The following is a 14945-nucleotide window of genomic DNA, read 5'->3' as shown; positions in this document are numbered from 1 at the left end:
GGAGTATCACCTAGTTTCAGATTATTTGAGTATCAGTTTTTGGTTCGGTTTTAGTTTGTTGGATATAGAATTTAAAATATGTTCAGATATTTCATAGTGTCCTGTGCAGATCGAATAGTTTGATTTGGTTACGGTTCGATCGAATATTATGCCCAGACCAGACCTAGTACCCAGAAACTGAGCCAATTCAATCATATCATTTTGTATACTCTAGGGAATTAAAATATCCTCACTAACGCATGGATCTTTTATGTCAAGCGTGTGACATCGAGATTCATATCAATTGCGCGTTTGTGACTTTGAAACTACGTTCATGATGAACCTATTACATAATATAATAAAAATCCGGACCATAACTTTATTGTTAGAACCTTAAAAGTTCAGTTTGAACCTTAAGAGTCGACGTCGTATGACTTTGAAACCATTACATTTACATATGCCCTTTTGGAGGATGTTTCGTGGCCGACTTGTATTTGTTTTTAGAATCTTTTGACCGTTGGTTAATCCAGTTAGGGACGTTGAATATGGTAACGATTAAAGTCACTTGCGCACATGATTGTGTGTTTTCATTGGGCATGAATCTCAATATCATACGTAGTTAAAAAAGTTGTTGCATTTTTTTATATATTAATATCAAGTCTTCACAACGTGCCTGACAATTCATTTTTTATAACGCTTGTTAATAATTCACTAGAGCTCTTTCAGAGGAAACTTCTTCGTCAATTCTTAAGCACAAAATATCACAATTTGGAACTAAAGACTTTTCCATACACTAAAAAAAAGTAGAGTCACGTTTGGAGGTCGTTGATGCTATGATCACAACTAACAATGACACATTTTTAGAATATTCAAAGTTTTATCTTATGATTCATACGAGTTGTAATCAGGCCTTATATATTAGAGTTGTAAACTTTTTTTGAAGCCATCTTCATAATTATTAACCGATCAAAACAAAAGTCAACATGTATCACAAGTTTGAGATCTCCGGCGAAGTTATTAAGGCTTTGGGGTTGAAGACGAAAATTCTGATAACAGTCATCGTCTTTAGTTGCTTACTAATTCTGTCAGTAATGTTACTATCATTCTCAAACAATTTCAATAATCAACTTCTTGATCCTTCAATCAACGGTAAAGATTTTTAATCCATCTTTTGTCATTCATTTGTTAACTCAAAGAATCCTCTGTTTAACCATTTGTTTGTTTTCATTTTCTTGTAATATATTCAGACGAATTCGAAACATCAGGGGACAAACTGATAGGAGAGCTTTTAACAGCTGATTTCGATCAAGGTTCTTGCGTGAGTAGGTATCGTAAAACTTTCTGGTACCGCAAGCCTTCCCCATACAAGCCTTCTGAATATTTGGTCTCTAAGCTTAGAAGCTATGAGAAGCTTCACAAACGTTGCGGTCCTGGCACAAAAGCTTACAAGAAAGGAACAAAGAACCTTAGTCGCGATAATAAAAACTACGCAAACGAATCAGTTGGTGAATGCAGATACGTTGTTTGGATCGCGGATTACGGGCTTGGAAACAGAATGCTTACTCTTGCTTCTGTCTTCCTCTACGCTCTCTTGACAGATAGAATCATTCTTATTGACAACGGCAAGGATCTTGGTGATCTTTTATGCGAGCCATTTCCAGGTACTTCATGGTTGCTTCCTCTTGACTTTCCATTGATGAAATATACTTACCGCTACAACAAGGAATACTCTCGTTGTTATGGAACTATGTTGGAAAAACGTGCCATCAACTCTACCTCAATCCCGCCGCATCTATATCTCCATATCCTCCATGATTCAAGGGATAGTGATAAGATGTTCTTCTGCCAAAAGGATCAAAGTTTGATCAACAAAGTCCCTTGGTTGATTGTTAGAGCCAATGTTTACTTTGTTCCATCTTTGTGGTTTAATCCAACATTCCAAAACGAACTAACTAAGCTGTTTCCGCAGAAAGAAACCGTCTTTCACCATTTGGCTCGGTATCTTTTTCACCCGACAAATCAAGTTTGGAGTATCGTCACTAGGTACTACCATGCTCACTTATCCAAAGCAGAGGAAAGACTCGGGATTCAAATACGAGTTTTTCGGGATCAAGGTGGATACTACCAGAACGTCATGGACCAGATCGTATCTTGCACACAAAGAGAGAAACTTTTGCCTGAACTACCTACGCAAGAAGAAGCAAAAGTCAATATATCGAACATCCCAAAACGTAAAGCTGTTCTTGTCACATCTTTGTCTCCGGAGTACTCTAAAAAACTAAAGAACATGTTTTCGGAGCGATCAAATTTGACAGGGGAGATTATTAAAGTTTATCAGCCAAGTGGAGAAAGATATCAACAAACAGACTCGAAGATCCACGACCAAAAGGCGCTTGCTGAGATGTATCTTTTGAGCTTAACCGATAACATTGTTACAAGCGCAAGGTCTACATTTGGATATGTTGCTTATAGTCTTGGAGGATTAAAGCCATGGTTACTTTATATGCCAAATGATCGCACAGTTCCTGATCCGCCGTGTGTTCGATCCAAGTCGATGGAGCCATGTTTCCTTACTCCTCCGTCTCATGGATGTGAAGCCGAGTGGGGAACTAACTCGGGAAAAATTGTTCCTTTTGTTAGGCATTGTGAGGATATATACGGCCTTAAGGTTTATGATGAATTATAGATATTGTTTATCACATTTTATTTCATTGGATTATTAAAACATAGGAGAAAAATCATCATTTTCATTTATTTTTTCTTCTATCATGTTACCACATAGAAATAATTAGTTGTTAAACACGTTTACGAGGTTCGTTTGGCTATTATTTACTTATATATCAGTCAGAATCAATAAGGCTCCGATTTAGCTAAAATCCTCGTGATGTCTGGAATCCTAAGTTGTGTCCTTCCTTTTGCATGTGTTTCGTTCTTTTGATAATTTCGTTTCTAGGTTTTGAAGGGATAATTTTTCTTTGTCAATGTAGAAGTTTTGGTTTTGGAACAGTAATAAGGTAATTTTGTTTTTGACATCATTTAATTTGAAAAGGTCCGACCTGTATAACACAAGGGTAACGCAAATAGCTGAAGTCAAAGTTATTTCACATATTTTCCTATTTTTATATGGGTATACTAAATTATACTAAATAAAAGTAGAAGCTATAAGTTTCTAAGGCTGTCCACCTAGGATTTAAAACATCCAATCAGAATTCGACATGTCACTAATTAATATTTTTAATTTTCAAAATTTTTTATATTAAAATATATTTTAAACGACCAATCAGGATTTGACATGTCATTCATTAATATTTTTTAAATTTCTATAATTTTTTAGATAAAGGAAAATTTTAAATTTATGGAAATAAAATACCTATGTACAATATCCCACATCGCCTAGAAAATCTTTATACAATAGTTCAGAACCAGTATAAGTAAGATTAATATACTTCCAACAACGAATGAGTAGGAAAGTTTGATTTATCAGGCGTCCAAGTTTAAAAGTTTTATTTGGGTTGATCGAATTTTTAATTTATCAAATTAAAACTTTAAAAAGTTTCAAAAAAATATTATTATAAATATTGAAACTTTTAAAAGTTCTTAGCTTTTAAAAAGTTTTTAAATATTATAATTTTAATATTTTAATAGTTTAAAATATTATAAATATTGAAACTTTATATCAGGTTCAAATATTATATTTTGACCCTTTTAAAAGTTTTAAATATTATAAATATTTAAAATCTATAAGAAGTTTAAGTATTATTAATATTTAACTCTCAATTTTTTTAAAAGTTCACATATTATAAATATTTAAACTTTATGGGATGTTTAAAATATAATAAATATTTAAAACATAATTAATATTTAACTCTAATTTTTTTAAAAAGTTCAATTTTTATAAATATTTAAACTTTATGGGATGTTTAAAATATAATAAATATTTAAAAAATTCAATCAGAATTCGACATGTCATTCATTAACATTTTTAAAATTTCTATAATTTTCTATATTAAACAACCAATTGAGATCAGACAACTCAATATTTAACATTTTTGAAATTATGTTAAATATCTATATTAAAAATACTTAGAAATAAGTGTATTTACAATATCCCACATCGACTAGAAAATTTTAGACAATGGGTGAGAACTATTATAAATAAGACTAATATGCTTCAAACTATGAATGAGCAGGAAGCTTAATTTATCATTCGTCCAAATTTTAAAAGTTATAAAGTTTAAAATATTATAATTATTAAAACTTTTTAATATTTCAAATATTATAAATATTTAAACTTTATAGGGTGTTTAAAAATATTATAAATACCTCCATAGATAGTTTAAAATATTATAAATATTTAAACTCTATAAGAGGTTTAAGTATTACTAATATTTAACTCTAAAAAATTTAAAACATGTTTTTATGTATGACTTTATAGATGATTTGATATTGTTTCTGTAAAATTATCTTTTGGGTCAAAGGAAGAAGGTTTGACATCGCAAGATCTTGATTTGATGTTATTTGAGTTAATTTTTGAGGTTTAAAGAAGAAGGATCGATGACAAGCACAAATGTTTTATTAGCTATACATGTGTTCATATTTCTTTCTCTACAAGTAATTTGCAATTTTGTAGTATTAAGGATTTTGGTTTGAAAAGTTTCAATATGTGTGGATCAAAAACCGAGTAAGTATACATGTGATAGTATCAATAATTGGCTGCATGTAGTGACGAAGCTGGTCCGTAAAATTGCACAAATTTTATGAGACAAGAGGCAATGATTTTGGTATTTGAGTTTGATGGGTTAACAAGTTGTGTAGTAGTCTAAAAAAAGATTTTAAATGATTATTCAGTGGAAGAATGTGAGGAAGCTGATGAGGAAGAAGAAGAGTATAATAAAGAATCAGACGGTTAAAGTAACGATGACATTTATCATGAAAAATTGACAATAAAAATGTTGAGAAAGAATATGAAGAATAAGAAAACAGTGAAAAATAAATCACGAAGACATAGATAATGGTGATCAATTAAATATGTGAAAACAAGATTAATTTATGATTATAAAAATATTTTGTTTGTCTGATGGTCAAAGAAACAGTTTAGGATATTCTAGGTCACTAGTTCGATCTGTCTCGCCTAGACGTCCAATTAATTTCATGATTCTTTTGATCAGATTTGAATTTTTAACACAAGTGACTTTTCAATTTTTAAAAAGTAAAATTTTCACCAATCAATTGTAATTTAAAATTTTATATAAGCTAATATTTCATAACTGTCATCAATCATATATAATTTTTTACCAAAATATATCAAACAAATCCACGCGTAGCGTGGGTTCAAAACCTATTCTATATTAATAAAAGTAGAAGCTATAAGCTCCTAAAGCTGTCCACCAGAGATTATGAAACGACCGACCTTTTTTTTTTTAATAATAAATAATTAATATAATATAATAAATAAACTACAGCTGGTGGTCCCATATCCACTAGCCACCTAACCACAATCACAACCAACAGCGGAATAACAATACCAATAATCAATAAATAATATCCAATAAATATAATAACCAATAGAATAATATCCAGTATAAATTCCAATCATAAACTAATGATCCAGACAACATAAACCAGTGAACCAACAATCCTAAGCAACATTCTAGGACTCAACTCTAGCAACCTAACAGAAGCTAGACAACCAAGCGAACCACTAGAACATCCTCCTCTTCATTGCCTTGATTCCACGGTCACACTTTGCCTTTACCTTCACCACAAACACATATTGCAATGCATGAGTATTTTATAAACACTCAGTAAGGCAATCCTCCCATCTACTGGGCTATATACACAAGCAATAGAGTATCAATAACCAACACACAACAATCAACGAACGACAAGTAACAAACCAGGACTCGGCATCGACCGACGCCAACATGCATCGACCAATGCCAAATGGGGATGCATCGACCGACACAGAAGCTGCATCACCGATGCAAGTGTAACTTGCATCGACCGATACCCAATCCGCATCGACCGATGCATGCTCGATGTAACGCGAAAACCCTATAGTTTTACGCGCCGTCCTTGCACTTGCATCGATCTACGCAACGTCGAGCACCGTGTTTTCCACGAAGCTTCTCGCCGGATCTTCGTTCCTACAACCACAATACTCGATCCCAAGCCACAAGAAAGCTTCCAAACGTCCATAGCAATGATCTAACAAGCCTAACATCACACAACAAGCAGATTAAAGAAAACTCTAGCTTAGATAAGCCATGGTCATGCACTTACCTTTGCCACAGAAGAATCTGAACCTCTAACAAACAAGAACAAGCCTCTAGGAAGCTCCTACAACGATCCGAGCTACAGATCTCACCAAGAAACGCCACCAATCTCTAGAGATCACCAAAAACGTTCGAGAACAGTTCTCTCTTTCTTTTGTTTCTGAAAAACGGCTGAAGTCGTCTAATGAGACAAAAAGAACGACTTAAGGGTTTTCCCTTCCCCTTTGCCCAAAACGCAGCATTTGACTTAAGTCAAAACGCACGAAATTGAACCAGCATCGACCGATGCTCCTACTGCATCAATCGATGCACATCCCAAACCGGGATTCCGGTTCACGGATGTTACAATTCTCCCCCACCAAACTAGATTCGTCCTTGAATCTCGAACAACCATCAGCCAAGGACTCCCGTGCATCTATCTCCACGGTCCTTACTCCTCCGACTGATCTACAGAAGGTCACCTCTAGGCGATAGACTCACGCTCCAGGCATCATTTGCTCTCGATTTTTGGACTTTCCTTTACTCATAGGCCTAGACCTTGAGTTCTTATTGGCTCCTCATCAGACCTAAGTCTGCATGCCAAATGTTGGCTCCTCATCGGGCCTAAACCCGCATGCCATAATATATAAGGAAAAATCCAAACTCGCCTCTTGGGTCGTCACCCTATAGCGCGCCTCCGGACCGTCGTCCGAAGTCGATATACCAACCATACTCCCAAGCCACAAAGTCTCTGAATATAGTAGTACTAGGAGAACCTAAGTCCTCCAAGAGCCGCGAGCAAACAACTCTGAACACGTCTGAGTCCTATCCCTATCTAGGTTTCCTTCCCGTGGCTCACGTAAAACATCTCAATGTCCTACCAACTACATATCCCCTCACTGGAATACCTCATGACCACACAAGGATCATATACATGCCACAAGGGCCGCCACTAAGGCCAAACAAAATGTCCTAAAGAGGACCGACACCAAGGCCAAACAAAATGTCCTAAAGAGGATCGCCACCAAGGCCAAACAAATGTCATAAAGAGGACCGCCACCAAGGCCAAACAAATGTCCTAAAGAGGACCGCCACCAAGGCCAAACAAATGTCCTAAAGAGGACCGCCACCAAGGCCACTCGTCCCGAAGGACCGTCACAAAGACCATCTGTCCCGAAGGACCATCACAAAGACACTCTGGCTAAACAGCCCGCCACAAAGGCCACGCAATTGGCTAAACAGCCCGCCACAAAAGCCACACAATGTCTAAAAGGACCGCCACACATGGGCACACTGACTCGAAAGTCCACCACTAAGGCCACACACAAGCCCCTCCAAGGCTCTCCACCGCTAAAATGGATAAATTTTAACTTCCATAAAACTTTCCATATTTAGCACTTTCCATTTTTGGAAACTTTCCACTTTTGGAAACTTCTATTTCAGGAAAACTTTCCTCCAAAAACCCTGCCTCACGGAAACTTTGTACCCCGAACACCACCTCATCTTGTTACTGAGTCGCACAACCAACCACCCCAAGCGACCGAGTAACAAGAGAGATGGACTGGAATACTTCATTCCCGCTCCAGCCATGGATTACAGATGGGACCAAGCTAGACAAGTTCAAGTTGAGGCTTGCTTCTCGTACCACTTCTTAAACCTTGCCTTCATCTTTGCCTCAGGCTCCCAAGCCTGCTCCATCAGTCTTCTTAATGGCCAGAAAATGTGCTGACTTAGTCAACCGGTCCACAATGACCCAAATAGCATCAAAGGTCCGTGACACTGGCAATCCTACCACAAAATCCATGGTGATCATATCCCACTTCCACTCAGGAATGGGTAAACTCTTCAGTAACCCGCCAGGAACCTGATGCTCAGCCTTCACCAGCTGACACACATCACACCTCGAAACCCAACTAGCCACATCCTTCTTCATCCCGACCCAACGATAGTACCTCTTGAGGTCACGGTACATCTTAGTCGCTCCTGGATGAATATACAACTTGCTCGCATGAGCCTCTCTCAGAATCTCCTGCCTCAACTCCTCATCCTTGGGCACACAACCCGACCGTGCACCAAGATAGTACCATTATTTGAGACCTGATACTCTGAATCCACATCCTTAGAGGCATTCACCAGCCTCAAATCCTTCTCCTGAGCCAACCGCACCCTACTCAGAAGGTCTGCTCTATCAACTGCTTCCAAACCCAACGGTTCCAGTGAAACAGCACACAAGTTCAAAGCACTGATCTCCCCTACCAGAGACTCCATCTCCTGCTCCTGAGCCGAAGCTACCCTCTTCCAACTCAGAGCATCTGCAACCTTGTTAGCCTTACAAGGATGATAAGCTATCTCCAAATCATAATCCGCCACCAGCTCCATCCACTGCCTCTGTCTCAAATTCAACTCAGGCTGAGTGAATATATACTTCAGGCTCTTATGATCTGTAAACACCTGTACCTTTGCACCATAAAGATAAGATCTCCAAATCTTCAGGGCAAAAACTACAGCACCCATCTCCAAATCATGAGTAGGATAGTTGCCTTCATGCATCAGCAACTGCCGCGAAGCGTAGGCAATCACCTTCCCATGCTGCATCAGAACACACCCCAAACCAACTCTAGATGCATCTAGATAAACCACATATGGTTCTCCCTGCTCAGGCAAAGCCAACACTGGCGCAGTAGTCAACATCTCCTTCAGGCTTGCAAACCCTTCCTCACACTCTTCTGACCAGACAAAAGGAACATCCTTCCCTGTCAACTTAGTCATAGGACGTGCTCTGCTTGCAAACCCCTGCACAAATCTCCTGTAGTATCCTGCCAATCCAAGAAAACTCCTGATCTCTGTGGCATTCTGCGGTCTAGGCCAATCTCTGATAGCATGAATCTTCTCTGGATCTACAGAAACCCCCTCTGGAGAAACAATATGACCCAGAAAGCCCATCTTACGCTGCCAACAACTACACTTGCTCAACTTGGTAAACAACTTATGCTATCGCAGCTTCTCCATAACTGCCCTCAAATGCACTGCATGCTCCTCAGGACTCTTAGAATAAACAAGGATATCGTCAATGAAAATGATGACAGACACATTAAGAAACTCCTGGAACACGCTGTTCATCAATCTCATAAACGCTGCTGGCGCGTTAGTCGACCCGAAAGGCATCACCACAAACCCATAATGCCCATACCTAGTCCTGAAAGCAGTCTTCCTCACATCTGCCTCATCTATCGGTATCTGATGATAATCCGACGCCAGATCTACCTTAGAGAACCAAGTAGCACCCCTCAAGTGATCCAACAACTCATCGATCCTAGGAAGAGGGTACTTGTTCTTCACAGTGACCCGGTTCAAACCCCGATAATCAATGCACAACCTGAAACTCCCATCCTTCTTCTTCACAAACAACACCGGCGCTCCCCACGGTGATACACTAGGACGGATGAATCCTTTACTCAATAAATCCTCTAGCTGCTTCTTCAGCTCTGCCATCTCTGCTGGAGCCATTCTGTAAGGAGCCTTGAATAACGGTGTCGTCCCTGGTTCCAGTTCAATGGTAAAAGGATCCGACCGAGATGGTGGTAATCACTGCAAAGACTGAAACACATCCTCAAACTCCTCCACTACCGGAATACTGCTAACAGTAGACTTTCCCACTGACTCTGGCATAGATATAGTAACCAAATAAGCCTCACGGCCCTTCTCGATCATCTTCCCAGCCTGGATGGCTGTGTCCACGAGACTCCCCAAAATCGGTCTAATACCCTAGAACACCAACTTTCCTCCTGAGCGCTCAAACTCCACTCTACCCCGATGGCAATCCAAATGCATCCTATGCCGATGCAACCAATCCATCCCGAGAATAACATCATATAACTCCACTAGACTGATAAGCAAATCCGCTGGCCACGACTCTCCTGCGATCTGAATATCAATTCCTCTGGCTCGTCCAATCACTCTCAAGAACTCGCCTCCCGCAACTCTGACAACTCCTGCACGCTCTCCAGGATCCCCGCTGATCCCCGCACACTCTGCACACCCCGGAATAATGAAGCTATGGGAAGCTCCAGAATCAAACATAACATGAGACTTAAACCCGCCCACCAACAAGGTCCCTACACAAACCTCATGTATTGAGAACCTAACACTTTATCACAGGAAACATATACAATCTGAACCTACAAAAATTCACAAAGTTTAAGTACCAGAAAATATACCTGTGATTGCCCCGGCACTGGTTCCACCAGTCTCTACTGTCGTGTAAACCCGTGGCGCCTGCTCAATCTGTGCCACCTGCTGACCTCCAGGCTGCACCTGCTGCAACGCTGCCACTGCTGCCGGCTGCAACTTGGGACAAAAAGGCCTGATGTGCCCTGTCTCCCTACAATGATAACATACCCGAGGCCCTGCCGTCAGAGCACTCCTCTTGGGACAACTAGCAACCATGTGATCCTTGCACCCACAACCGAAGCAACTCGCACCACTAGACTTCTGCGTAGCATCCCACCTCCTCTTGGTTCCCTGTGCAGGCCTACCGCCCCTGCTAGAACCACCCTGCTGCTGAGCCTTACTAGGCTGAACTGCTAGAGCTACCGCCACTGGTTGTGCCCGGATATCCTCCTCAATCTCCGCTGCAGTCTTAACCAGCTCTGTACGCGTAGCATAACTCTGCCCTCTACAGTGAACTCTCAAATCATCCCGTAGAGCTCTCAAGAACCTCCTGATCTGAGCCTCCTCAGACTCCAAAGCCCGACCCCCATAACAAAGAAGTCGACTGAACTCCAAGTCCAGCTCCCGCACCGACCGTGTCTCCTGAGACAACTGAAGGAATTGCACCTCCAACCGATCAAATGCCTCTCTAGGAAAATACTTGCGGTTGAACTCCAAGACAAAGTCAGCCCAAGTCATCTCCCGCTGCACCTCTCATAGCAGCCACTGATCTCCACCACAACTCAGCATCACCACTCAAATAGTAGACCCCTATGTCCACCCAAAACTCCTCAGGACATCTCAGAGTATGGAAGTTACGTTCCACACTCGTCCTCCACGCATCCGCAACAGTTGGATCTGTACCACCCGAAAACCTCTCAGTGAACAGACCCTTCATCACCTTGAGCATAGACAAATAACGTCCATGTGCTCCCACATCCGCAACCACTGGCTGCCGCTCCTCCGCCACCACTGGTGGCAATACCTGAGCCTGAGCTGGTACCGCTGGTGGTAACCGTGCTAACACCTCTGCTAGCATAGCCGCAACGTCAGTACCAGGGACTCCACCCACTAGGACTCCCACACCCTGGACCCTAGCATCACCGGCCACTGGAGCATCAACACCGCCCCCTCCTGCCACACTCACGGAATCCCCCGGAACCCCCTGCGACTCGCCAACACCCTCAGCTGTCACACTCTGGTCCTCGGTCTCACTAACCACTTGGGCTCTGCCCCTACCACGACCACGTCCGCGTCCATGACCACGTCCGCGTCCACGACCACGACCAGCCACAGCCTCACCTCTAACGATCTGCACTACCATGAACATAAGGCTAAGCAAACAATTTCTATTAAAACACAGAAACATAAACTCACCGTGGAATCACACAGTCGGCTCGAAGAGGATGTTCTAGGACTCCATGCCACACACAATTGACTAACTCACATAATCAATCAAGACATGCAATCCCAAACATCACAACAGAAACCTACTGAACCCAAACCTAGAACCGTAAGGGCTCTGATACCAAAATGAAACGACCGACCTTTTTAAAAAAAATAATAAATAATAAATATAATATAAAATAAATAAACTATAGCTAGTGGTCCCATACCCACTAGCCACCTAACCACAATCACAACCAATCGGAATAACAATACCAATAATCAATAAATAATATCCAATAAATATAATAACCATTAGAATAATATCTAGTATAAATTCCAATCATAAACTAATGATCCAAACAACATAAACTAGTGAACCAGCAATCCTAAGCAACATTCCAGGACTCAACTCTAGCAACCTAACAGAAGCTAGACAACCAAGCGAACCCCTAGAACATCCTCCTCTTCATTGCCTTGATTCCATGGTCACACTTTGCCTTTACCTGCACCACAAACACATATTGCAATGCATGAGTATTTTATAAACACTGAGTAAGGCAATCCTCCCATCTACTGGGCTATACACACAAGCAATAGAGTATCAATTACCAGCACACAACAATCAACGAATGACAAGTAACAAACCAGGACTCGGCATCGACCGATGCCAACATGCATCGACCGATGCCAAATGGGGATGCATCGACCAACACAGAAGCTGCATCGACCGATGCAAGTGTAACTTGCATCGACCGATACCCAATCCGCATCGACCGACGCATGCTTGACGTAACGCGAAAACCCTAGAGTTTTACGCGCCGTCCTCGCACTTGCATCGACCGACACAAGATATGCATCGATCGACGCAACGTAGAGCACCGTGTTTTCCCCGAAGCTTCTCGCCGGATCTTCGTTCCTACAACCACAAAACTCGATCACAAGCCACAAGAAAGCTTCCTAGTGTCCATAGCAATGATCTAACAAGCCTAACATCACACAACAAGCAGATTAAATAATCCTCTAGCTTAGATAAGCCATGGTCATGCACTTACCTTTGCCACAGAAGAATCTGAACCTCTAACAAACAATAACAAGCCTCTAGGAAGCTCGTACATCGATCCCAGCTACAGATCTCACCAAGAAACGCCACCAATCTCCAGAAATCACCAAAAACGTTCTAGAACAGTTCTCTCTTTCTTTTGTTTCTGAAAAACGGCTGAAGTCGTCTAATGAGACAAAAATAACGACTTAAGGGTTTTCCCTTCCCCTTTGCCCAAAACGCAGCGTTTGACTTAAGTCAAAACGCACGAAATTGAACCAGCATCGACCGATGCTCCTACTGCATCGATCGATGCACATCCCAAACCGGGATTCCGGTTCACGGATGTTACATTTAAAACATCTAATAGGCATTAGACATGTCATTAATTAATATTTCATTAAAATATGATAGTTTTTTTTTATATTATCAAGATTCTTTTTAAAAAGAAAAATTTAAAATCTATGGAAATAAAAGAACTATGTATAACGTCCCACATCGGCTAGAAAAGATTTAGACAATGATTCAGAATCATTCAAAATAAGGCTTATGCTTGCAACTACGAATGAGCAGGAAGCTTGATACATCAGGTGTCCAAATTTAAAAGTTTTATTCGGTTTAATCCGCTTCTTTATTTGAGAAAATGAAAACTTTTAAAAGGTTTCAAATATTATAATATTTAAATTTTGAATATTATAAATATTAGACTTTTAAAATTTTTTAGCTTTTAAAAAATTTAAAATATTATAAATATTTAAAATTTTAAAAAGTTAAAATATTATTAATATTTAAACTTTATAGAATGTTCAAAAATATTATCAATATTTAAAATTCATAGAAAGTTTAAAATATTATGAATATTTAAACTCTATAGAAGGTTTAAGTATTATTAATATTTAACTCTAAAAAAGTTTAAAAATATGTATAGTAACCATGGTGGGTCTAGAGACTCATGCCGTGTGGTTATGAGAAGTTTTGATGGTAGTGGAGGAGCTAAGACAGGTCTGATCTGGGAAAGAAAAGGGGAAGAAGAGAAAGAAAGTGAAAGGAAGATGGAGATATAGGCTGAGTGGAGGAGCCAACTTTTGGGGCTCGCCGTCGCCGGGTCTGACGTCATTCTGATAAGGTAAAGATACCGACTTGATATCCAACAAGCCAAGAGTCCATAGAAACTGACAAAACTTCAATAGGAATTAAACTCAAGGATTTGTGTATGTTACTCCCTGGCCAAGTAACTGTAACTGCAGGAAAGTGATACAATTTATGATAAGGACATGAATAGTTCTGAGATGGGTTATTGAGGTCATCTTTTGGAAGTCGTAAGGATGTCCGATCAAGCCGAAGCTTTTCCGTGGCTGGACCGAATGTGAAATTTGAAGTATTAGATGAATCCACTTTGTTATTGTTGTAAACTATAACAATTATTGAGATTATACTAAACTAACATAAATGAAGAATATCATTTAAGAGTTAAAAATTAAAATAACAATTACAGAATTGAAAAATAATTTGAAAACTAAAAAACATAAATAAATTTTGAAAAACAAAGTTTACTAACATAAACAAAGTTTTACACTGTAATTTTGAAAAAAAAACATTTAGGAGGGAGCATATTTGAAAGGAGATATTAGAAAAGAGTTATCACTCAAAAAATCCCAAAAATTAATTTCAAAAATTTGAAAAATATATTTTTCTCTTTATTAAATGTACATTATTACTAACACCACTATATATATAATAAATATTTCAATTAATTGTATATAACTTTTTTTTATTTCTTTTTATTCTTTTAAGAAAAAAAAATATGCTTAAAATAAAATAAAAGAAAATTTGTGTTAAAAAATGAAAAAAATACGTTATAATAATCTTGCATATTATATGTAAATGTATAGCTGTTTAAATGATTTTCAAATCTAATTTTTTTATAAGACAATTCATACAATCATACCCGCGCATAGCGCGGGTTAATAACCTAGTCTATACTAATAAAAGTAGGAGCTATAAGCTTCTAAAGCTGTCTACATTGGATTTTAAACAACTAATAGGGATTCGACATGTCATTAATTAACATTTTT

General features: G+C 39.1%; 1 protein-coding gene across 2 annotated transcripts; it reads left to right on the top strand.

The window, feature by feature from the left end:
• Positions 1 to 694: 694 nt before the first annotated feature.
• LOC104747368 (putative fucosyltransferase 4) lies at positions 695 to 2733 on the top strand. 2 transcript variants are annotated; one of them, XM_087489552.1, is made up of 3 exons: positions 804 to 1128; positions 1227 to 1640; positions 1949 to 2733. In XM_087489552.1, the coding sequence occupies exons 1-3, from the start codon at positions 963 to 965 to the stop codon at positions 2020 to 2022; spliced, it is 654 nt and encodes a 217-aa protein (XP_087345678.1). In that variant the 5' UTR covers positions 804 to 962; the 3' UTR covers positions 2023 to 2733. The 2 variants fall into 2 exon arrangements, with proteins under 2 accessions (XP_010467298.2, XP_087345678.1); XM_010468996.3 differs by having other exon boundaries at positions 695 to 1128; positions 1227 to 2733.
• Positions 2734 to 14945: the final 12212 nt, after the last annotated feature.

The sequence above is a fragment of the Camelina sativa genome, chromosome 15, assembly GCF_030686135.1.
Source record: "Camelina sativa cultivar CO46 ecotype springtype chromosome 15, ASM3068613v1".
NCBI lineage: Eukaryota > Viridiplantae > Streptophyta > Magnoliopsida > Brassicales > Brassicaceae > Camelina > Camelina sativa.
Note: the sequence above shows the minus strand (reverse complement) of the source record. Positions and strands in the feature narration are given on the sequence as shown.

Coding starts and splice junctions, on each gene's coding strand:
- LOC104747368 (XM_010468996.3), top strand. CDS start 963: ATGTATCACAAGTTTGAGATCTCCGGCGAAGTTATTAAGGCTTTGGGG. Junction 1,129..1,226: donor TCTTGATCCTTCAATCAACG/GTAAAGATTTTT, acceptor TAATATATTCAG/ACGAATTCGAAACATCAGGG.